Genomic DNA, 24,909 nt, shown 5'->3' with positions numbered 1-24,909 from the left:
CAAGTGGAACACGGGTAAAGGGGTTCTGACTGAGACAGTATTTTTATTATCAATAGAGTATTATAGCCAGGGAGAGCCCTAAAACATAATTCCCTACTAGTTCAGCTCTCTTCCACTTGGCAAACCACTATTTTCTCCTCTATTTCTGCTGCAGCACAAGCCAGCCTAGGGTTTTGATTCTATACATTGCTGAGGACTTTGTAAGAGTCATGGTAGTTGTCAATGGGAGGCAAGAGACCTCAGCAACATCTGGGATGTGATCAGCACCTTGCAAGATGGAGTTAGTGGTATGCTTTGACCTTTGTCGTACCCATCTTCAATCACAACAGCACAAATGTGGGGTTGGAGTTGGTTAGTCAGCTAGTAGAAGGTGGACGAGAGGAAGAATGATATTCTGCTCTAGGACTAGAGAGAACTGGAGTCTCTTCTTGGTTTTCCTTATGCAAGTTATTGGGGCCAAAATTTTCTAAAGGGTTTGACAGTCCAGCTTGAGACATCTTGAGCTTGTTCTCCCCCCCCCCCCCAAAAAAAACAAAACAAAACAAAAAACAAAACCCAAAAACCTGATCACCTGCAGCTCTCAGTAGTCTAGTGACCATTCTGTCTTGCTCAAGATTGGTGTTGGTGGATTCTAAGGTAAACCCATGTCCAGCTTACCTCACAGCCATAAAGTGCCCAGAAAGGGGTTGAAGGTGCAGGGAGTAAATATATGTAAAATGCATACAATGCCAAGTGAAAGAGGGAATTGTTTGCTTTCTGTCCACCCCGCCCCCACCCTTGGGTTGTATGTGTAGAAGTTGAGGTTTTTCTTCCTTCCCTGTGTAATAGGTGGCAAGTCCAGCGTAAGGTGGTTGCCGTTCCCAAGAGTGTCACTCCTGCCCGCATTCTGCAAAATCTCCAGGTAAGAGCTCTTCCCCAAAAAGAAGCACTTTTATTAGCAACGCAAACGCTTAAGAAATGTCTTTCGTGAGGGAGAAAAAATATGTTAGTAACTGCACAACAAAAAAACCCGGGTGCTCATCCCAAGACTCATTACCAGCTCTACAGTTACACGCAGACGGCTGTACACGCAGACGGGTGGGAAAATTTTTTGGAAAAAAAAAACTCATTTAAGTTTCAAGTGACACAAGGGTTTGATTATCCACTTCTTGTTTTTAGATGAAAATCCCTTGTCTTTCTTAACTTAGCACAGGAGTTTGCCCTTATCTTAGATAAGTAAACAATAATTTGTCTTAAAATGATATTGGCAAAGCAGTTTTTGGAAAGAACTGCTACTCTTTTGTATTATTCCCATTCAATGACTGGGGTGTCTCTGCAGTCAGCTGCTGTTCTAATTATATTCTTTAGCAGGAATAGGATTAGTGACAGTAGAATTTTAAAGAAACTCCTTCCTGAGATACAGATGAGCCAATTCACTTCACTTTAGAAGTCACTGGAAATCAGAGTTTTAAAGTTATTTTGAGGTAACTCTGTCTGGGTCAGATCTTGAGATCTTTACTCAGCCCTTACTCAGGCAAAATTTCTTGGGAGTTTGACTGGATAAGATTAAAAGCTTGGGCGTAATTCTGCAACTCTTACTTGAATTAAGCCAGATTCTGCCATCCATTACACTGGTATAAATCTTTAGTAATACCATTGGGTTTAATGGAATGACACTGGTGTGGACATAGAGTAACTGAGAACAGAATTTGGCCCATTGAGTAGCGCTTATTCACAGGAACAGTCCCACTGATTTCTACGGGACTGTGCCTGTGATAGAGTGCTATTCAATGTGACCAAGAGCTGTAGTATCAGGCCCTGGGTAAAGACCTCCAGATTTAGCCCTGGATCTAATTTTTTTTCAAATTGCTACAAGGCCTGTTAATGAACAAATGTAAAAAATACAGGACCAATCCTGACTCGGTTCTTAGTCTTGAGTTTTGCTTAAGTACAAGCTAAGTAGAAACTTCAGGATTTGGCCTGTTTAGAGAGATTTTCCCTTGATCTCTAATTTCCAGTGGGAAATGAAATCTCTGCATCAGGAGGCTGTCATGATTACTGCCAGTATGATAGTTAATTCTTTTGTAATACTCCTTCAAACACAGTGTTTAATCATTTGCCCTTTAAAATTTAAATACAGTGATTAGAATTTCTAATATTACGCTGTGGTTTTTTCCTTTAAAGTCCAGACAAAAGTATTCTGTAATTACATTTTAAATTATTCCAGTCTAGAGAGAGAGAAAGTGTGTGTGTGTACGTACGTACGAATGTACGTGCACACACTGTTGCAGGGCCCGAGGTCAATGCTTCTCGGTGTTGCTATTTCATTCTGTGTCTTTGTATACTGAGGGATGCAGGTGCAACCCTCCCTTGTTTTCAAGCCATCCCCCTCATTTGTCGGGTCTCTGAAAGAGATCAGGTCAGAGAGAGGTGGGCTGTAATTGTTACAAAGGGAACAAGACAGGGTGGCACGGTTCGGGGGCTACGGACACTGGCAACCACAGTCCAAGAATAAAGCTTTAATTTTTGTTTTTGTTTTAGGTGTTTGACTTTAATCTCACAGGAGAAGAGATGGATCACATTGGAAGCCTTAATAAAAACTGGCGATACATTGTGCCAATGGTTACAGTAAGTTTCTCTGGCTGGGTCGGGCGGGGAGAAAGTGTGTATGCGTGTGTTTTTTCCTCTCGGTGCTCTTCCTTTCATCATCCCCTGCCAGAGCTATCAGTGGACAAAACATTGCATCTTATTAGGGCAATGAAGCTGGAGATAGACTTTTCATAAAAGATTGGTGAAGGAATTGTAGATGAGGCACATGAGGGTACTGGACAGTTATGTTAGTAGCAGTGTTGATTGTATTAAAGCACCTTTAGCTTGTCTCAAGATGCTCAAAGCCCAGGCACAGCCAGCTGGTTTGAAAAGTGCTGAAGGGCCAAAAGGAAGAGGATGCTGCTCTCTGCAACTAATGCCCAGAGAGGGATTTATTGAAGAAATGCTCCCTGCTTCCTGGCCCTCCCTCCCTCCCTCTCACCATTCCTTCCTTCTCCCCTGTCACTGACACCAATGATTCTCCTTTGCTCTCTATCTCTAACCTTTTTACTGCCCCTTTGATTGGATTGCATCCTGTCTTCTGACCTTCTCTCATTCCTCCTGAGTCTCTCTTCTCCTCTGGTTTGTTCCTCTCAAAATACAAGCATGTTGTGGTCTCTGCCATCCTTACAAATATCTTCCACCCATCTCCCTAACACTTCCAAACTAATTGAACACACTGGCACAATCATTCCTTTCAGTTCTCTCCTCCAGCTCCATCTCGGAAGTCAGGCCAGGGGGATCCCTGTCTGCTCCGCTTCACCGAATCTGCTCTCACCAAGGTCTCTACTGACCTCTTCCAGGCCAAATCAGGCTGCCTGTACTCAGTCAGCTTTTGACACTGTTGATCATAGCCATCTAGAAATCATAGAATATAAGGGTTGGAGGAGACCTCAGGAGGTCACCTAGTCCAACCCCCTGCCCAAAGCAGGACCAATCCCCAATTTTTGCCCCTGATCCCTAAATGGCCCCCTCAAAGATTGAACTCACAACCTGGGTTTAGCAGGCCAATGCTATAAATCTTGTCCCTTGTCCTTTTGGCACTGTTGTTTCCTAGTTCTCCTACCTCTGTGGTCATTTAGTGTTTCTTTTGCTAAGTCCTTTCCCTCTTTCCTTTGGGATCGTATGGGCCTCTGCCCTTGAGTGCCCCCTAGGATGACCAGATGTCCCAATTTTATAGAGACAGTCCTGATTTTTGGGTCTTTTTCTTATATAGGCTCCTATTACCCCTCCTCCCCCTTGCCAATTTTTCACATTTGCTGTCTCCTCACCCTAGTGCCACCATCTTCTCCTTCTGTAGCCTTTGGATGGGAGATCTCCCATTCCGGACCTGTTGCCCTTGAGCCCGTCCCATATTTCAGTCTGTGTCTGCCTCCTCCTGGAGGCCTCTGTGTCAATGAATAACATGGCCAAAACTGAACTCGTCTTTCCTCTCAAGCCCTCTCTCTGCTCCCATTCTGTATCCGACAACACCACCATTCTCTCTGTCTCACTCAGAGCCAAACCTTGGTGTCATCTCATTTCACCCTTTCTCTAGACGGACCCACACTACGGCTGAAACACTCGTCCATTCCCTCATCATCCCCTGCAGCTTCCTCCTCCCTGACACCCACATTGCTCCCCTCTAGCCCATACAAAATGCAGCCACGAAGATTCTTTTCCTTGCCAGCCACTTGGAAATGATGCAGATAAATCAAGTGGCACATGCCCTCTGGTGTGTCTAACCACCCAAGATTTTTTTGGAGACAGTAGTGTCAGGATACAGCAAGCAGATACAGTAGATCCCTGTGCCAATGTGGAAGCTGTCAGTCGTGCCCTGTTTCCTCATGCAAATTCACAGCAGTCCCTCTTCGGCACCTCTGCCTGGAGTTTGGTTTTGGAAATGCTGATTTGACGATAATCTACCCCTTTATGGGGGTTCAAGACAGCGCAATAAGGTGACAAAACTGTGGTCCAAATGACCACCTTGAGTTTCACAGAGCCAGTCTGAGTGCTTGAATGCCAAATCAACACCTGGACTGCCCCTGCCACAGGGGAGCGCTTTATAGGGGAGGAAAATTGAACAAGGATTCTCCTGAGAATAGGACTAGGCAGCCCTTCTGCCTATAGAAGCCCCTAAGATCTGTTTAGCGGCCCTATGCCTCCATAGCAGTTCTGGGGTCCTGGGTGTCTCTCTGGCTTCCTGGCAGCAGGACTCCATACAAACAGTGCTACCCGGTAGCTGGCTGACCCTGGGAGTTCTTTGAAATGGGCATTTCGCCAGTGCAGGCTGCATTAACCTTTTATTTTATGGCTTTGAGAGCTTGGGGAAAGCAGCGTGTCTCCCCTGTTTCCCTCCTCCCCCAGTTTGGGCAGATTCGTTGCGTGCACATGATATACACTTGTCTGACATCAAAAGACAATGTTATAGTTACAATTTTTCAGTGCTGTAGGGCCGAGGTTTTCAACTATGGGGGTGCTAACAAAAATATGTGTGTGCCCATAAAACCCCACATCTATGCACATGAAGACCCATTTACACTCCGATGAGACATGTGTGCACCTACCTACCAGCTTGCCTGGACAGATAGCTGTTTGTATGTGCATAAGCAGAGTTTGCAGGCACACCTGTTTCTGACAGAGGTCCTTTCTAGTTTTGATATTCATGCTGCTGACAGAACTGTTGACTAATCAATCACAGAATATGCTCCGAATAGGTACCTGGTAGCTGGAATAATTCAGGTGCCTTTGTTGTATGGAAGAAACTTATCAGCATCATGGTGATTCACTGAGCAGATAATGAGACAAAAGAGGGTAGTTCAAAGTGCTAGCTCACCAGTAAGGAAGAGGCTAAATGCTGTGCAGCTGGGCTTCAAAGATGCACAATGAAACAGGAAAAAATGAGATGGGAAGTATTTTAAATAGGAATCTATTGCCACTGTGTCTGAGCGGGACCCTCTGTCCACCCTTTTTTATGGTTTTAAGAAGTGTTTCATGATCTCCAAATACCATTTATTTAAAAATAAAGTGCCTTTAAAAAATCTCATGTATCTAATCTATACTATCTAGGTTTTTGAGCATGGCATCTGAACTCCTAAAAATCACACTTGATGGGACATGCATTTTTCTTGCTTTACCACATTAGCATGAAACCAGAGCAACTGATTGGATATATGGACCAAGGATAAGATTACAAAAAAATCTGAAGTTTGACTCTTAAATCCATATTTAGGTGCCTAAATAAGTGATCTGATTCCCCTCCCCCCTAAAAAAGGCTAGTATCAGCACCTGTTTCAGGGGGAAGGAGGGAGTATGTAGTCATAACTGGATACCAGTGTCAAGTCAATACTTCCCTAAAGAAATCTATGACAAAGGTATACATTTAGGCAGAGCTCTAGATGACCACAAAGCAGGAAGGCATGATTGACAGCTCTGTAATGTGCATGGTGATCTGTTATATTGAATAAGTAGCTGCTGTTGGTTTGGCGCATATTTGATTTTTATTTCAAGGTTTCTGTGGAAAGGGCAGTTGGTAACTGTGATGAAGCGGGACTGTTCTTAATGTTTCCTCTGAATAGTGTGGGGGTGCCTCAGTTTCCCCTAGGCAGTTCTTAAGTATCTAGGTGGAGGGATAAGGGTGTATGATCGTTGCAGAGCCCTAGAGGGAAGGTGTGTGCAGGGGTCTAGACACAGAGAATGGCCAACACCCTGTCTTCTGGCAACTGATGGCCTGGGCCCTTCCCCCCTGCAAGGTGAGAGCTAAAGGGTTGGAGAAAAAGGAATCAAGTGACCTCCGGGCCCGGGAAAGCAACAAAGCCCCGAGGAGGGGGGGGCTGGAGAGAGTTTCAGTTTGGGGCTGGCTGGGGACATGGAGTGAAGGGCAGACGTGGTTGTCTGGCTCACTGCCCCACAAAATGGACCCAGCTGAGGGGTCCTGTTCTCTGCACCTACAAGCTCTGTTTTAAACCATGTTCCTGTTGTCTAATAAACCTTCTGTTTTACTGGCTGGCTGAGAGTCACGTCTGACTGCAGAGTTGGGGGGGCAGGACCCTTTGGCTTCCCCAGAAGCCCGCCTGGGCGGACTGGCTGTGGGAAGCACACGGAGGGGCAGAGGATGCTGAATGCTCCAAGGGTCAGACCCAGGAAGGTGGAAGTTGAGTGAGCTGTGTGTCCTGCAGACAGGCTGCTCACAGAAAGAAGACTTCCCCAGAGTACTGACTGGCTTCGTAGGGAGCAGTTCCAGAGCATCGCCCGGGGACTCCGTGACAACCCTCTGTGTCCAGACCCCTGCACACACCTGCCCTCTAGGGCTCTGCAACAATCATACACCCTTATCCCACCACCTAGATACTTAAGAACTGCCTAGGGGAAACTGAGGCACCCCCACAATATTTAGAGGAAACATTAAGAACAGTCCCGCTTCGTCACAGTAACTACCGCTCTTTAACGTCACCTCCAAATACCAATACAAGGTAGATGCTCCCCTGCAAAAACCCCTTGAGAGCCAGAAACTGGGTAGCGAGTATTTCCACCACTTGTTTTTTGTGCAGCCAGAGAGTTGTACAAAGAAATAGAATGGAACGGAACCTGGCTCATAAGGCGAGGTGTGAACTGCTAACAAGCATGCTTACCTGCAAGAAGTGCTGTCTTACACAGAGCAGCCTTGAGAAATGGGGGAAAGGAAAGAGATGAGTGGAGAATGTGAATTTCTGGAAGGTGTGGACGAGTTGTTGACTTTCATGTCCAAGGAGGATCACTTTTAAGATAGTAAAAAAGGAAAAAAAAGAAAGCACAAAGATTCCAAGATTGCTTTGTCCATGGAGAGTTCGTAGGATCTGACTCAGCACTTGGTCACACTTTTATATATTTATAATACACTTTTATATCTGAAGATTAATCACATGTAAAACTCTTAACATGTTTCCATGCACTGGTTAGGCCTCTGCTTTTTAGTCACTGTTTCCAGTGCCCTCTAGTGGCCTGGGTGAAGAACAAAATTGTAGCACACATTGTAAATAATTCATTAGGGATCCAAGCTGTTGGTTTCAAAAGAGTAGGTGGAAAATTTACTAGTAGATATGTTTAAAAATCCCTGAGATGTTTTTTCTTGCTGCAATCCTAATCCATTTCTCTCTAACACCAGCTGGGTATGACTGTAGCTTCACAGAAGGAAGCGTTAACTGACTGGCAGGAGCTTGGTACCTTGAAAAGTGCATCTCCTCCCTATGGAAGCTTTTTGGTGCCAGGGTTGAATGCCACCCGCTCAAAAGCCTATATTCAGTTAGAGGACATGGATGAAATCCTGCTCCCAATGAAGCCAAATGGGAATTTTTCCAAGACTTCAGTGGAACCAGGATTTCCAACTGTATATTTAGTGACTAGGAGTCGGGACTCCTGAGTTCATTAACCAACCCTGCCACTGCCTCACTGTGTGACTTTGAGCAAGTTACTTAACTTCTCTGCCTCAGTGTATCCATCTGTAAAACTGGCATAACCACACTTTTCTCTATGGTATCTCACAGGAGTGTTGAGAGTTAGACCAATAATTAATGTTTTAAGTGCTTTGCAAAGTACTCACATTGTAGCAATTACTAGATAAATGTGGCAAATAAGAAGCCCTAATTGTTCTTAATCCAATTCCTCAAGCCCTAGCCACTGAAAGTGATATTTGTTACAGGCTACAGAGAATTCTCTTGGAAAAAGATGATTTTCTAGTAGTACTATGCCTTGGGGAGAAGGGGGAGCAGTGATTGTTAAAGATATCCTTGCTAAGGACTTGGATGTAAAGGAAACTAGATTCTGCATGGTTCCGTTTTTAATTTCAATCAAGAACTGGATTTTCATCTTTCTGACTCAGATTGTCTTTTTATTTCACAGGTGGATGGAAAACTAGTAGCAAGAGATGCTGGACACCCCCTTTATCCTTTCAATGACCCCTATTAACTACAGTAGATTGGGCATTAGAATAGGACTCCATGCACTCGTTCCCACAGTAGTTGTTGCCATTGTTTATCAAAAATCTTTCCGAATAAAATCTGGTGTTCTAAATATTAGGCTTCTGTGGGTTTTCCTATACCATAGTATATTACATGTAATGCATCCTCTTCCTACAGATGATGTAATACCCACATCAGCGCTCATGAGGCTTATTATAATACACTGCATGCTCGCTGCTACGATGTTCATGCTGGTATGATGTTCATGGGGGGAGGACGAGGGACTCTATATCATGAAAGATGACCGGACTCTGAAAAGTAAAACTAGGATAATACACTAGTTTTGAATTGGGATATGTGCATAAAACAATTTTTAAGTCTTTAGGCCAAGTGTGTGGATTAAAACTGAAATAACGGGGTTAGTTCATATAATTATCTTATTTCTTTGGGGCTATACAGGGGCCTGTAAAATCACTTTTCCTTCCCTGGCTTCATTTGCCGGTTATGGAAAAATAAATGCACAGCATGGCTCTAGTTCATCCCCATTCCTACTTGATGCTCAGTTTCAAATCTAACAAAATTCCAGTTGTCCTGTCCTGAAAGCTTCCCACCTCGGCAGCTTCTGAAAGAACTTTTCTGGAAGCTTTGCCTATCTTTTCACCTAACCCAGACTCAGCAGCAGCTATCCAATTCAGTTTTTTGGGAGGATACTGGATTAGTTCCTAATGATACCACAGGTGCAGCTAGGGCCTGTTACAAGGTCCCTTCCAGCTTCTTTACTGAGTACTAGGATTCTCTAACCTAGAAGATGCTGGATTGGGAGTCAGAAGAGCTAGGTTCTATTCCTGGCTCTGCCACTGTCCTCTAGCATGACCTTGGGCAAGTCACTTCCTCTCTATGCCTCCTTTTTTGTCCCCCCCCCCCCTTTGTTTGCCTTGCATGTTAGCTCTTCAGGGTAGGAACTATCTATCTTCACAAGCCTCCTATAATCTCTGTGCCAACACTACTGAATGCTTCTGCTCAAACCTCCCTAGGAAGGGCCTGCAGAACTTTCCACCCTTGCAGCTTATCCCTGAACCTGAACAGGGCTCTTCCTTTCAAGACTGTCTCTGGAAGTCTAATTCCTTCTTCAGATGTTTTATTTTGGGCTGGTTATCCCATTTTTCCCTTCTTGGCTCCCAAGCCTGATTTGTCTTTTCACTCCAGCTGCTATCCTACTCCTAACCAGGCCAAGCTATCCCTTGTTCTCAGTTCTACAACTGAACTACTTCATTAATTTCCCTTATTATTTGTACGGAGCAGCATGGTCTTACGAAGTAAGCATGGGACTTGTATGCAGTAATTCTTTACTCGCTAATACCATCTGACACTGATTTCTTCTACAGCCATGGTGCAGTCATTTAACTTCCCTATTTAGTTCTGCCATCTGCAAAATGGAGTTAATTTATAATGCCAGAGACAGAGCATTATAAAAGGACATGTTGGCCTGGCTTGTCAAACTTAAAACAAAGGGCTGCCTTAAATTTTTGATAAAAGATAATGTTGGGTTTAACAAATTTTGGGGTCACACAAATTCATAGATTTTTAGGCCAGAAAAGGTGGGAAAAGGGACCATTATGATCATGTAGTCTGACCTTCTGCATAACAGAGGCCATTAAAGTTTCATCCAATGATTGCTGCATTGAGCCTAACAGTTTGTGGTTGAACTGGAACGCATCCCTTAGCAAGACATCCAATCTTCATTAATGTAATTGCTAAGAAACCAGACATTTTCTTTAGCAAACAATTGTAGAAGTTGAAGATGAAGCCATACTATTCCTGTTCTGTGTCTTCTTGACTTCAAGCATCTCTGTTTTAATTATTGTTCTAGGTTAATCACACATGGATAACACATGGATAACTATTAAAATGTGTACTCATTGCTGATTGGTAAAGTACTAATTTCTTTTATTGATTCTTCTCTTTGCAGATATTATAGTTGAAAGCACTATGTATACTGTTCTTTAAACACTAATATCTTTCCAAGGAAAATGGTTTTATCTACATGTATTCTTTCCCTTTTTTTGGTAATTGTATGCTCTTAAAGAATTTGTTCAGTGTTTATGGCTTGACCTAGATGTAGAAAATTGCAAATACCAGAAACCCAATTAAAGCATTTTTAAAAAGCTATTACCCCCACCAGTACCAGGTGCTTCAGTGGAAAATGCAAGGAATACCATATTAGATAACTAAAGAATAAGCAGCCCATAGACAAATTTCTTCCTAACCCAATCCGTGAGAGATTAGTTTATACCCCAAAGCAGGAACGCATGTATTGATTGATAAATATCTGTGAATGTTCTCTGTTCCTTTTTTGAATTGTACTAAATTGTTGACATAAATTATACCTTGAGGCATTGAGTTCCACATGTTAATTATGGATTGTTTGTGTTTAATTTTTTTCCCTTTGTATTGGATTTAAATTTTCTGCCCTTCAATGTAATTGTTCTTGGATTATGCAAAAGGATAATTAAGAGTGTGTCCTATTTTTCTTCTCTATCATTCACAATTGGTCTACCTCCATCATGTCTCCTCTTAGGCACCCATGCTTTACGGCTCTAATTGTCTCCTGGCACCTAAAAACTCCAAACCTTTCCAGTCTCTTACTCTTCTCATTGGGAAGTCAATGCTTCTAACCCTTTCTGTTGCCTGTCTCTTTATTTCTAAGCTATCCTTTTTGAGATAGGATGACCTGAACTGGATGCAGCATTTCAGAGAAAGGTATAGCATTGATTTATATGATGGGATTATTTTAATGTTCAGCTCTATTCTTTATGCTTTTTAAAACATTGTTTACTTTTTATGACTGCTGTGGCCTATTGAGCAAAATATTATTGGTCTGGGGTAGCAGGAGGGCTCTTCAGCTTGGGAAGGGTGGGGGCGTATACTTTGTCTAAAGGGCAGCACCAACAGTCCTGGCGCTGTCCCTCTGAGGAGTTCACACCCCCTTAGGCTGGGTAGCACCCCCGCATCTGTTTTAGCACGTTTTGACTGCGCACACCTAACTTCCACTTTAAAGCAGCGTTGGAAGTGCCTGGCTTGTGCTCCCACAGCTGGTGGAGGCCGACGTTTTTGGGAAGCGCCATGGGGCAGCAGCAGATCCCCTTACGGGGGGCCTGCAGCGGGAGGGCCTAGGCCAGTGACAGGGGGTGTGCAGAGTGGACGCGAGTCCCGCCACAGGGGTTGTGCTGAAGGAAAGTGCACAATGCAGACCTCAGGAGCAGGGGGCCTGGGGTGCAGGCTCCCAGGAGGGGCTGGGCCTGCACGGTGCACTGAGGGAGTCCGACGGTGGAGGCCGCAGGGAAGATGGCGGCGGCCGCAGCCCCTCTCTTTTCATCGTCCGTCCCCACAGCGGGCCAGCTACTGCAGAGTACCCCCCCTTCCGAGTATGTTTCCCAGTATGCTCTGCGGTCCGTGACTACATTTCCCAGCAAGCTGTGCGCCAGTCTCCAGACTACCTTTCCCAGCCGGCCGTGCGTCGGTCAGGCGGGGGCGCGCCTTGGGGACTACGTTTCCCAGCATGCCGTGCAATCCCGGGTTCGGAGGGGGCCGCGCTCGACGGCCGCGAAGGACGCTGGGAGCAGCAGTCCGCGGGGCTTGCGCGCGCCGCGAGGCGGGTCTGGGGCGTGTCCTCGGGGTATATAGGCAGCCGGAGGGGCTGGGGGCTGCACTCTGCCGTCGTCGCCCCTGTCAGGCTCCATGAAATCTGCTGCCGCCTGTGCTGAGCTCGCCCCAGGCCCCCCGCCTAGGTACCGCGGCACGGGCTGGGCGCGCCAGGCCGGCTTCGCTGTGGGGGGCGGGCCGAGCGGCGTGGGGGGGAGCCGGTGTGGGGGGAGGGGGCGAGTAGCGCGGGCCGACCCGCAGGGCCGTGGCTCCGCGCCGCTGGGGCGAGCAGTGACGGGGGCGGCGAGGAAGGGGGACGCTGGGAAAGGCTGGGACCTGGCCCGGTTCCCCTCTGCGCGGCGCCGCCCCCCCCCCGGTGGTACGTGCCGGCCCTCGCCCGGGCGCCGCGCGGGCCCGTTCGGAACGCTGGGGGATCCCACGTGACTCGGCCCCGGCCTCCGCCATGTTGGTTGGGGGCAGAGGAGCCCCACAAGGCAAACCTGCCGCGGCGCTGGGGGCGGGGCTATCCGCGTCACGTGCCCTCGGCCGCTGCCTGTGAGCGGCCGCCGTTGGGGTTTGGCGCCAAACAGGGGGCGGGGGCGGACCGGGGAAAGGCGGGAAAAGGGCCTATTGTCTCCATGAGGGGCGGTGCCTCCTGAGGGAGCGAGGCCCCGCCCCGAGCGCGGGGCTGTGTGTGGTGGAGGGCAGTCACTCCCCCCACCCCCAAGCGCTGCGGGGGGGGCTGGGGCCGTGTTGGGGGGGGGCGGGGAAGGTGGCTGCAGTCACCCCGCCCCATGGTGATGTTTGTGTCTGGAGGCAGTGTGTGGCCGTGATTGCTCCCCTCAGCTCGGGGGTGGGGGGCATGGTACTGTCTCCTCATGGGGTGGGAGGCCCCATTGTACCTACCTCGTGTAAACGTAGCCATTAGCCTTGGCTGTGGGATGCCAGGTCTGGCCCTATGGCTTCCACTCCTGTGCCAGGCCTGGCTTTGATAGGAGCCTGGCTGTGTGACTTCCTCATTGTGAAGATGCCTCAGCGCTTGGCATAGCCAGGCGAAGGGGTTGGGGGTTGTATACGTGATTAACACCAGTGGGCTGAGCCTCGGATACCCCTTTATATGGGGTACCTATGATCCCTTTTCTAGAAGTCAGGAGTTCTGAAGGGCAGACTTTAAATCCAAGGCCGGGGCGGAGTAGGATTTGGAGTTCAGGGGTGTAGGCACCATACCCACAGGCCACACAGACATCTCTGTACTTGCAGCCCCAGGTACGGCTGTAGTTCTCTACAAAATAACTACCCTAACTTGTACAGCATGGGTTAGGAAGGCTGGTTTAGTAGGTAGGGCACTGGAGAGCTGAGTTCAGTCTCATCTCACCTAAAAATTTCCCATCTGACCATATATGAGTGAATGTGTTCTGTGTTTCCATTCCCCACCTAGACTAATACGTTCTTATCTCTGTGTTGGGATGATAAAGTCCAGTAATAATTGAGATACTGTGGTGATAAGAGCTGTATAAGTACCTAGATAGTATCCTGTGTCACTGAAAGGGTTGTCTACATACAAATTTTTATGTAATCTGAATTGGCTTCCTAAAACCAAATTGGTTATTTTGGTGCAACTCTGTTTAGATGGGTTTCAGAGTAGCAGCCATGTTAGTCTGTATTTGCAAAAAGAAAAGGTGTACTTGTGGCACCTTAGAGACTAACACATTTATTTGAGCATAAGATTTCGTGAGCTACAGCTCACTTCATCAGATGAAATTAATTTGTTAGTCAAATAACAAATTTATTTGTTAGTCTCTAAGGTGCCACAAGTACGCCTTTTCTTTCTGTTTAGATGCTCTCCTTGGTTTGAAACCCATGAGTGTCAAACCACAAAACTGCACTAACTGCTTTAACTAAGCTGGGTTTTAAATTGTGCAGGTAGGTAAAGGTAAACTGTGTAGCCAGGCCTAAAGAAAGGCGCTGAGCCTAACTGAATTGTGTATACAAAGCAGTATGCCTTCTTAGCAAATCTCCACTTAGAAAGTGCTGTCCCCTCTCCTTAGGACATACTCTGGCTATTAGGACTCAGCTCCATGTGGTCCTGTTGGGTGATGGTTCATGGTGAAGAGGGCACATTTTGTAATCCCATCTTCATTTCACCAAAGGCCTCCACCTTCACTGAGCCAGAGGTAGGAAACAGGCTGCACTGGCTACCCTAAATACTGTGCTCTCTTAAGGGCCATTGTCACATTAAGTTCTTCTGACAAAAACCTCAGATTATTTAAAGTGAAAAGTGTTTTTGTGTGTGTGTGTTTTTTTTAAATCTATTTGCCATCTATACTGTTACACTTGTAGTTTGGGAGGAGAAGTGAACTCTCAAAGTGAGAACGGCACTTGAGTCCACTCTAAGATGATGCATGGGAAAACTTAGTGGCGCCCCCCCCCCCCTTTTTTTTTTTTTTTTTTTTGTTAAGCACTAGATGAGATGTTTCCTAAACTCCAGAATAGTGATCCTGTGGGCTACAGCTAGCTACATGCATGATGCTGGCTTCCTATTTTCAGCTACAAAGCTACCTTAAGATAGGTAAAACATACTCATTATTTCCCATATAAGCAGTTGCTGTGGTTGACCTGGGTGTTATGCAGTTGATTCTGAGTGGGATGGGAGGTGTTCATGAATGGGTGAGCTAGCCAGCAGTCCAAGACTACTACCTCTGTCTTAAAATTAGGGCTGATCAAAATCTTTCAGTCAACTTCTTTTGACAGAAAACTGGGTTTTTAACTAAAGAAACACTTCTGTGAAAAGGATCTGGTTCTCCCTACTTATTTTCTTATTAGACAACCAATAATTTTTGTTTGGGGGGGGAAACTGAAGTGTTGGTTATTGATGAAAAGTCAATTTTCTACATAAATTTCTAATCCGCTATAATTACAAAATGGTCCACAGTATAGACAAGCTTGCAGATACCTATTCTGGAATGTCAGAAGTCTGAAATTGTGCACTAGATTTCTCATATCACTGATTCTGAAAATGTGGACTTCTAGTCACTTCATCACCATTTGGTAACACCATGTACAACACTGCAAATCCATTCTAATTGCTTGTTGAATCTTCAGTTGTAGAATGGAAGAGGAATTGGCTGCTCCCTCCACTTCTGCAGACAAAACTGATAGGTAAGGGATTTGTGAGTTAGCAGGCTAAGTTGGCAAACAAAAAAAAGAGGGTAATAGTGGATCTTATTTCAAATTAATATTTAAATCTGACATTGTGCTTAGCTCTAGATATTAAAGGCTATAGATGTCTCATGTTGCCATACAAGAAACCACAGTTTAGGAATACTCTTCTGCTCCCCCTCTCTGGGCTAACACCAGTTAAGTCCTTATTCCAGAAAAACACTGCATTAACAGCCTGTGATTCCTTCCGCAGGCAGCTGTAGCGCAAAAGTTTGCTTTAGTCATGGCTGCATGACAAATGTGTGGGGGTTTTTTAATGGGTGGTAATAGGCCAATGTTCCACTTTTATGCAGCTGAGCTTCCTGTCTTCATAGATCATAGAATAGAATATCAGGGTTGGAAGGGACCTCAGGAAGTCATCTAGTCCAACCCCCTGCCCAAAGCAGGACCAATCGCCAATTTTTGGCCCAGATCCCTAAATGACCCCCTCAAGGATTGAACTCGCAACCCTGGGTTTAGCAGGCCAATGCTCAAACCACTGAACTGTCCCCTTCTTTCTGCAGGACTTTATACAGTTTTCTCTGTCACCTTTTCAATGTAAACTCTTCTCATGTTGGAGTGTTGTATACAAGCCTCTGACTTAGCTGAAGACTGAAAGTTGGCTATTAAGCAGTCTTTCTGGGATCTGCTTCTTGCAGTTAATGGTTAAATTTATTTTAATGTGAGAAATGGAAAAATCTTTGTCCCCTTAGTGCTGGTGCAGATGAAAGTTCTCTAACCATAACTGAATAATCATGTGGGGGGGAGGGGGAAGGGCTTGCTATTTAGTGCTTCTACACACCTTGCTGGTTGGTGTTTGAGTCTTGGTGGGAAGAGTTTGAATGCTGGATTTAAAGAGTCTGGGAAATGAAATTGTGTGAACAGCAGGAGGCTACAAACCTCCCTCCAGTTTGTACACTTGGAGATGCTCTCCCAACTGTACAGTGTCTAACTCAGCCCGTGTTCTGTAACTTTACAGTATGGATGTGGATGGAGAAGCCAAAAAACTGCTGGGCTTAGGGCAGAAACACTTGGTATTGGGAAATATTCCGGCAGCTGTTAATGCATTCCAGGAGGCTGCTAGTATATTGTAAGTAACTGAACACATTGCTTTTTACTTGGATTCTTGTTTTGGGTACATCACTGAAGTGAATCAAGCTGAAATGTAGATACTCATCTCGGGCCTAGACAAGCTGTCTTTATAGGTAGTCTGCAAGTATCTGAATATAATTACCAGGAAAATTGAGGATTGTACCATGTCTATGTAGATTTCTTTTGAAATAATACATTTGTGCTGCTTAGACACTTAACTATTGGAGTAGTGGCCTACAGTGCCTCAGAAATCAACATCTCAAGAAACCAAACCAGCCCATATATTGCAAAATAAAGAGTGTTCTGCAATGCAGATCTCATAAGTCTAACCGCTAGAGAAACATAATCTATCAATTGCAAGCAAAGCAGAGGCAAATTGCTTAGCCTCTCGAGGAAAAGAGCATTTAGAACAGAGGACAGTCTTGAAAACCCACTGTCGGGTGCTCTGAGCAACCAGAACTTTCAGTAAAAACTATTCCAGTTATCAGAAGGGAGAGAACTCAGAAGGGAGAGAACTGACATTTGCCTAAGGGTGGCGGTCACGTGGGAGGTAACCGCTTGGAAATTGACTTTCCCACCCCGAAAAGATTTAAATGTTGCGTATCTGGTAATGTAAAGCTATTTCAAAACATGGTGCAAATAAGATGTACTAACTTTTGTATTTTTCTTTGTAGGGGTAAAAAGTATGGTGAGACAGCTGATGAATGTGCAGAAGCTTTTTTTTACTATGGAAAATCTCTCCTGGAGTTAGCAAGGTATACTAACAAAGACCCTCTAGCTGGCTTGTCAGTCCTCTGAATACCTAGTATCCCTCTTCCTAGATTTTGACAGTTTAAGATGATACTTTAATTTCTTTATAAAAGGATACAAGTGGTGGAGTACTTTGATAGAAGCAACTAAAAATGTTAGTTTGGAGCCTTTGGGATGAAACAACAGTTAAATGTAATTGCCTCTCTTTAAAAATAAAAATTTAAATGGGGTAGCTGTACCTTACAAGTGGGGAATGGGTATTAGAATAAGGGGGTAGGTCATTGATAGAACACTTGAACTCAAGGAAAAATAGGAGAAATATAATATGGAGGACAGGGCAGGCAAAAGGGAACTGTTCTTACCTAGATCACTAGCAAAAGTCTAACTGGAGTTATAGGGCATCAGTCCATCTATCTGAAATATTTTTAGAGCATCATCACCATGTTCTCTTGCCACACAAGTATGGCATGATGCTCAGTATCTACTGAAATCAAGAGTCTGGCCTGGAATAGGAGGCTTTTGCAGGCTAGAACGGGTATAGTAGAAGACCTGTTGGTGGGAGAGGTGCTAGGTAGAGCAGTCAAATGGTATGTTCCTTTGAGCACAAAATGTATTCCTTGGTGCTTGTGTGCAGCTGACTTGCTTCTATTTTTCTAGAATGGAGAATGGTGTATTGGGAAATGCCTTGGAAGGAGTGCAAGTGGAAGAAGAAGAAGAAGGCGAAAAAGCAGAAGATGACTCAATGGTAGAAAATGCTGATAACATAGATGGTATGTAGAGTTGTCTAACCTGCCATAGAGATGCCAAGCTGTATTGCCTTGTGTAAATATTGGACCTGGATTCTTTACTTTGCTTCCCTAGATGATCTGAAACTTTGTACCAAAACTTTTAGCAGGTGGAAGAATCTTGTTCTATAAATTTCTTGCAAAATAAAAATCTTTTAGCTAGGTTTGGGAAACTCTTCGTTCACACTAGCTTTGAGTCAAGGGGTCACAAAATTTGTCAATTGTGAAGCATTACACTCAAACTTCCTTTCCTGTTCTAAGCTTTCCAGCCAGCTAGGACTGCTTTGTGCACTTGCAGCAGTACAGTGGCATGTGGTATCATTCGCTTAAAGTTGGTCATAAGGGAAGAATTTATTTTGGGTCAGACTCACCAAACTGTCCTCACTTTAAAAGTTCAAGGGCAGTTTTCATTCTATCATACATTGCAGAGGATTATTGCACAAGGAGTTTTTATCCATCTAGACAAATGGATTTAACTTGGCATTTCTTGCTCAGCTGTGACTAAAAATGCTAATGCATAAAACTGTATATTGCTTGAGTGGTCACTTACAAGATTGTAGGATCTCCCAGAGTTTGTTGCTTGGGACCCAGCTTCTTTAGATTTCAAAAGGAATTGAGTTTAGGAACATGTGCTACACACACACACGTTGGAGGGTCTGAGGGTGGTATTTTCAATTTCCATTAATGCTTTTATCACTAAACTCGAAGAAATGTTTATGCTTCATCTTCCTTAACTATGTAGAAGAAGCAAGGGAGGAGTTGAGAGAGCAGGTATATAACGCCATGGGGGAAAAGGAAGAATCCAAAAAATCTGCAGAAGAGTCTCCAGTACTGAATGAAGCTGGGAAGGAAACAGAAGGAGAGGATGTGGAGATGGGAGGTAAAACAAGAGAAGAGGAAGCAATTGCTGACGTAGAGACGAAGCTTAAAGAAAAGGCAGAAGAGCAGGTAGAGGCAGATATGCAGGAGAAGACAGTGGCAGGAGAGCAGGTGGCAGAAGCCACAGAAGAGCGGGTAGAGGCAGCTATGGAAGAGGAGGCAGTGGCAGAAGCCACAGAAGAGCGGGTAGAGGCAGCCACGGAAGAGGAGGCTGTGGCAGAAGCCAAGGTAGAGGCAGCTACAGAAGAGAAGGCAGTGGCAGAAGCAGCCACGGAAGAGCGGGTAGAGGCAGCCACGGAAGAGGAGGCTGTGGCAGAAGCCAAGGCAGAAGCAGCCATGGAAGAGGAGGCAGCGGCAGAAGCAGCCACGGAAGAGGAGGCAGCGGCAGAAGCAGCCACGGAAGAGGAGGCAGCGGCAGAAGCAGCCACGGAAGAGGAGGCAGCGGCAGAAGCAGCCACGGAAGAGGAGGCAGAGGTAGCTATGGAAGAGGAGGCCGTGGCAGAAGCCACAGAAGAGCAGGTAGAGGAAGCCACGGAAGAGGAGGCCGTGGCAGAAGCCACAGAAGAGCAGGTAGAGGAAGCCACGGAAGAGGAGGCAGTGGCAGAAGCCGAGGCAGAAGCCACGGAAAAGCAGGTAGAGGCAGCCACCGAAGAGGAGGCAGTGGCAGAAGCCATGGAAGAGAAGCTAAACAAGTCAAAAGAGGCACTGGCCTCAAAAGAAACATTGTTTGCAGCTGGAAATGCCACTACACCTGCAGAGGGCAAAGAGCCAGCTAATGAAATAGAAACTGAAGAAAAAGTTGAAGTAGCTGTTAAGGTAGAGAAAGAGAGAGATGACCTGATGGAAGAGGGAGATGGTGCTAAGGTAGAAAAAGAAGAGGAGAAAGATGACCTGATGGAAGAGGGTGAAGGTAACAGGGATAGGAGAAGTACTTGTGGGTGGATTACTTGATGGATTTGACTTGCTAACCAGGGGTTAAAAGTTACATTTCCATTCAGAATTTTCTGTTTGCCATAGACTAATGGAAGGTCTCAAACAAGGGGCACTTGGATATTAAAATCCTCCAAGTAACTGGCTTCAGTTAAGTTTCAAGGAGCAGTGAATAGTTTTAGTTTCTGTCTAATGCTTAACTAACTGCAAAGCAAAATCTTTATGTGGATATCATTTTGGGGCTTCAGTGGTAATGTTTGGAAAGCATTAACTAGGCTGGTAGAGAATACTGAATGGATGTCCACTTGCATGTATCTGGGTTTATTGCACTAACCTTCAAATAATTTGAACCACAAGTTGCCTCTGGTCCTAATCTCCCATTCTAGACAGTAAGGGCAGTAAAGTAGAATCCACTGAATTGATACATATAATAGCACGTCTCCTTGTTATGAGAATTTGAACTCTTCTGTGGAATCTCAGTGACTAAAGAATGAACTTCATTGTGAAACTTAAATTTAATATGATAGGCTTTAAAATTCCATTGTAAATTGGTGCTAGCTAATACAAGCTTCTTCCTAAGTAGCTTTTCATGTTGTTCTGCTTCATTTAATAGCTGCTTAACTGTCCTAACAAACCAGAAAACAAACTCCATATGCTTTCCAAAATAACATACACTTAGACTTTAAGAGGCTATAAATCATCACATAGTATCTTGATTTTCCAACAATCGGAATGACTGCATGCTTGTACCAGTTGAGCTATTCACAGCCTCATTTAATAGTGATCGAATATCCATGCAGTCTCTTAATTTCCTTAGCAACCTCTGGACAATACTAAAGGCATTTCTCATGTTGAACATCACAATGGAACTGTCTGTACCAATCACAAAGAATGTAATGTAGCTACACTGTAAAGCAGTGGCTCTCAACCCTTCCAGACTATTGTATGCCTTTTTGCAGTCTGATGAGAATATAAATATTCTACTTATATTTCAATGTATAGTATATAGAGCAATATAAACAACTCATAGTCTCTATGCAATTTTAGTTTGTACTCACTTTGCTAGTGCTTTTTATATTGCCTGTCATAAAACTAGGCAAATATCAAGATGAGTTGATGTACCCCTTGACCTCTACATACCCTTAGGGGTATGTGTACCCTGGCTGAGAACCACTGGTGTAAAGTATCTTCAATTACCATACATTGTGCAGGTAGACCCTTGTATTCTTTCTCTTGCCGCAGACTCAGTCTGTACCCACAAGAAAAATAGTTCTTAACTCTTGTTTCCCAGATGATAAGAAAAAAAGCCCACTGATGTCCATTTATTAACTTTGGAAGTGCTTATTTGACAACCACATCGTGGTCTAATAAATGTCTTGTCCTCCAGCCTCAAGTGTTGGTCACGTTTGCAGAGGTAAATTATCTAAAAGTCTCTTATTAGGAAGCTAAACACCTAGTATCTTTATTCTCACTCTAATCAATTACATCTCATACATAGAAACTTGGTCTGTTTTTGCAGCAGGTATGCCATTGCCAATGTGGCTGTTGAATCTAGCTCTAGTTATGGCAGTTACCACTGTTGACCTCCCACACCTATGTTCTTTTTGTCAAAAGTAACTGGCTTCCTCAAGAAAAGTAAAATTTGACCAGCTCACAGGCTGGTTCCAGCTTCCAAACAAAACAGAACCTTCTTTTTCCAGATATATTTTGTATTTGCCACGCTGGCATAGGATACCAATCCTGGTGTATAGCAAGCTTTCCCATCCACTTCCCTTATGTATCAGATGGCTTGTGCCCAAAAGTAAATGCTGGCCGCCATCCCCCCCTCCCACTTCCCCAGGTTCCTCCCCCCCCCCGCCCCGACTTCCCATTGCTAGGATTAATTATGTAACTCTACATTTAAAGCACTTTGCTGCCCCATAAATTCACAAGCTGAACTGGCACTGCAAAATAGCAAGTTGTCTGAATTCATAAGCAGTTTGCATTTGAGTTTTAGACACAGCTACCACACATCGGGTGAGAAATACTATCTTGCTGAAAACATTTGTGACTTGTAGGATGACATACCAGTCATTGGGTGACTGTTTATAACTCCATTGACTTCACTGGGAGCTCCCATGGAATACATCCGAATTTAGCCCTAAATAAACTTCCATTCTAGGCAGCACTAAGTCAGAAAATTTAATGTTAAACTGCTACTGTAGAACTAGAGTAACTAATGTTTTGAGCACGGTGGGTAGTGCAAAGGCTGCAATGTCACTTTGACTGTTCCAAAGTTGCACATAATACTCATCACGAGAAAGAGGGGGATGCTTACCTCTAAACAATTGAACCAAGCAAAATAGATGGTTTAACAGTGTATAGCAAATATCATTATTCTCCTCCACAAACTTTCCTTGCAGAAACAGAAGGATCAGATGAGGAAGATAAAGAAAATGACAAAACTGAAGATAATAAAGAAAATGACTCGACCGTTGAAGATAAGGTGAGCTCTTTTAACTTGGAGGATGATGTGTTCTTCCAAATGAACTGAGAACTAATGCTTATGGCATTGGTTAGATCCAGGCACAGAAGTGTTCTATTCCTGACCTCAGGTCCTCATCATATTCTGGTAATCCTAAAAGAAAAGGAGTACTTGTGGCACCTTAGAGACTAACACATTTATTTGAGCATAAGCACCTTTGCAGACACTTCACAGTGAAACTATTACAATAGGTATATTTCTGGTAGTCTTGGGTATCAAACTATCCTCACTCATGAGCTAATGCCCCCAAGGTTATGGTATTACACTTGACCTACTTTGCCTTCTCAGTCCTTGCCTGACTAATACATTTGTGAAGTGTGTCTGTGCTGTTACGCGTTTTTCTCTGGACCAATAACTGCACTCTGGCAGCCAGTGCAGAGACAGATTGTACCAGACTGCAGTAGTCTCACAATGACCATACTTCAGCATCACTATTTGCAATACACAGCTTGTAACACCCATCTGATTCTTCACTAAAGGATTATATCCCCCTCTTTACCTCCACACCTTAATGATTTGAGGTAAAGTGGATTTGACAGGGTTGGGAAGGAAGGAAGTAGTTCTAGCAGCTCATGGATGAGCCTCTTTGGGCCAGTTGCAGCCAGTCAGCATAGGGATATGTATAATCACTAGCTCATGGGGACACTGTGGCTCTCCTGCATGCCAGTGCAGGGATTGCATAATTTGAATTTTAACTATGGTGCTGTAGCAATTCAGCACACCTATGCCCTGACTTAAAGGACTTGCTTAACATGGAGTTTCTCAACCCATGGGTTGAAACGCAAAAATTGGGTCACCAGAATGTGTCAGTGTCACAGAACTGTCTGGGCTCAACTCTCCACAATAGGTGTTGTGATCTGGTGCACTGGGTTCCAGCATCACTCAAGTTTGGCCCCTCTCTCACAGTGATACGCTCAGACCAAACCTGAGCAAAGTCATGACTGCCTAGAGTGGGGAGCAGAGCCCAATCAGTGCAACAGGACACAAGCTGAGAGGGAATGATTGGTGTCATGTTCTCCAGTAATATTGTCTGCCCCGGGTGTGTGTATGTGTGCACTTTTTTTTCTGGAGAGTTATCAGCTCACCATACCTCTGCCCTCCAGTTCCTTCTTCAGACCCCCTAAGTCCTTCACTGAACCCCTAGGCCCCCTGATCTCCCCCTTATCTCTGGGCCTCGTGGGCCATGTTTTGGCAGAGATGTCTTGGCTTGCTTTACCCTCCCTCCCCAGTTGGTGGGGTTTTTTGCCTGTTCACATCTGGCCAGAGCATCTGGAATCTTAGCTCTGAGCCCCCTGCCAGATGGAACCCTGTGGGGCCAGTGTGTGGTCTGGGGGCATCTTAGGGTGTGATAGTGGTGTCTCTGGGTTGTGACAGGCCATCAGGGTTGACAAATGGGTCCTGACCCAAAAAGGTTGAGATCCTCTGGTTTAACATACACCATGTTTTAGCAGACCACTACACAACTGCATTAAATAGAATTTCTTTACCCCATTGTGTTGGTATTGCCATTTGGGTGTAATGGATTACCTTGCTTTAACAACCTTTATTGAGATTTCGCTTTAGCTCCTTTATCTTCTAATTCCTGGTCCTCTTACTAGTAGTATCTTAAAATTAAATTGTTCCAAGGTAATGTTGACAGAGGTTTTCAGTAGTATTCAAATGACTGTAAATAAACTGAAGATGTGAGATGTAGTCTTAAACAGAACCTGAAATCAAAAACTCAATCTTGAGTCTCAACTAACTTGAAAATAGACTACTTTATCATCTTGGGACAGTGACAAACGAAACCACTTACTATGGCTTTGAACTTTAAATTCATGATGAGCACCTTTGCTACATTGTTACACATTGCTTCACTGAGACAAGTCTTCATTTTTAAAATAAAATTAGAATATAATTCTAGTCTTTTCAGGAAAGTGAAGAGGATGAAGTTGGAAATCTGGAGCTGGCTTGGGATATGCTGGAGTTGGCAAAAGTAATCTATAAAAGGTAAAACTTTACACTTCTTGATTTGAGTCGGTTAAAAAATAAAGGAACTTACAGGAAACCACTGGGGAGTTGGCATAATAGAGGTGCACTAGCTAAAGAGGTGGAAGCCTCTGATCAGGGTTTTTATAGCAAACTAACTAAAGTTTTCTTGATTTAGACAGGAAACAAAAGAAGCTCAGCTCCATGCTGCTCAGGCTCACCTGAAACTAGGAGAAGTTAGCATTGAATCTGGTAAACTATCTGTCTGAAATCTGATTGTATGTAAAGTGCTGCAGTATTAAACTGGCTTAACTTCTTGCTAACTTTCACCCCATCTCACCCACCACATAGTTATTTAAAACAGTCAGAGGTGATTCAGATTGCTGGAGAGAGAAGATAAACTTCAGACCACATGGGGGAGGTGCCCAGAAGTTTGAATAGTCTTGGGACAGATAAGGGAATAAGCCAATTACCTGCCAACTAAATTCTTGAGCAAAGTGGGGGAAGGCCATGTTGAGCCTCAATTTGCTTTCATTGCTGGAATAGGAATAGCAGTGGCTTGGAAATAGGCTTGTACACTATAGCTGCTCTTGAATGTGGCTCAAGAAACTCTAGGAAATGGAGAATTTTTTCACCTTCAGTAGTAGGCCAGAAGCCC

The 24,909-nt window shown here is 44.5% G+C and overlaps 2 protein-coding genes across 9 annotated transcripts in view; both read left to right on the top strand.

Moving 5' to 3' along the window:
• The window catches only part of AKR1A1 (aldo-keto reductase family 1 member A1), a 44,024-nt gene extending 35,425 nt beyond the window's left edge, over positions 1-8,599 (top strand). The window contains exons 7-9 of one of the 2 annotated variants that reach the window (XM_073357880.2): positions 829-901; positions 2,521-2,607; positions 8,425-8,599. In XM_073357880.2, coding sequence (XP_073213981.1) covers positions 829-901; positions 2,521-2,607; positions 8,425-8,490 — 226 coding nt within the window. In that variant the 3' untranslated portion in view covers positions 8,491-8,599. The remainder of the gene's footprint in view (positions 1-828; positions 902-2,520; positions 2,608-8,424) is intronic. The other variant, XM_073357879.2, reaches the window with a different exon arrangement.
• A 2,520-nt stretch (positions 8,600-11,119) lies between these two features.
• The window catches only part of NASP (nuclear autoantigenic sperm protein), an 18,274-nt gene continuing 4,484 nt past the window's right edge, over positions 11,120-24,909 (top strand). The window contains exons 1-10 of one of the 7 annotated variants that reach the window (XM_073357873.2): positions 12,108-12,271; positions 14,174-14,299; positions 15,228-15,284; positions 16,303-16,413; positions 17,090-17,170; positions 17,823-17,935; positions 18,693-19,739; positions 22,162-22,244; positions 24,187-24,272; positions 24,430-24,503. In XM_073357873.2, coding sequence (XP_073213974.2) covers positions 14,229-14,299; positions 15,228-15,284; positions 16,303-16,413; positions 17,090-17,170; positions 17,823-17,935; positions 18,693-19,739; positions 22,162-22,244; positions 24,187-24,272; positions 24,430-24,503 — 1,723 coding nt within the window. In that variant the 5' untranslated portion in view covers positions 12,108-12,271; positions 14,174-14,228. Of the gene's footprint in view, positions 11,244-12,107; positions 12,272-14,173; positions 14,300-15,227; positions 15,285-16,302; positions 16,414-17,089; positions 17,171-17,822; positions 17,936-18,692; positions 19,740-22,161; positions 22,245-24,186; positions 24,273-24,429; positions 24,504-24,909 lie in introns of those variants that run through there. The other 6 variants (XM_073357869.2, XM_073357868.2, XM_078854132.1 and 3 more) reach the window with 6 other exon arrangements.

The sequence above is a fragment of the Lepidochelys kempii genome, chromosome 8, assembly GCF_965140285.1.
Source record: "Lepidochelys kempii isolate rLepKem1 chromosome 8, rLepKem1.hap1, whole genome shotgun sequence".
In the NCBI taxonomy this organism is placed as follows: Eukaryota; Metazoa; Chordata; order Testudines; family Cheloniidae; genus Lepidochelys; species Lepidochelys kempii.
Note: the sequence above shows the minus strand (reverse complement) of the source record. Positions and strands in the feature narration are given on the sequence as shown.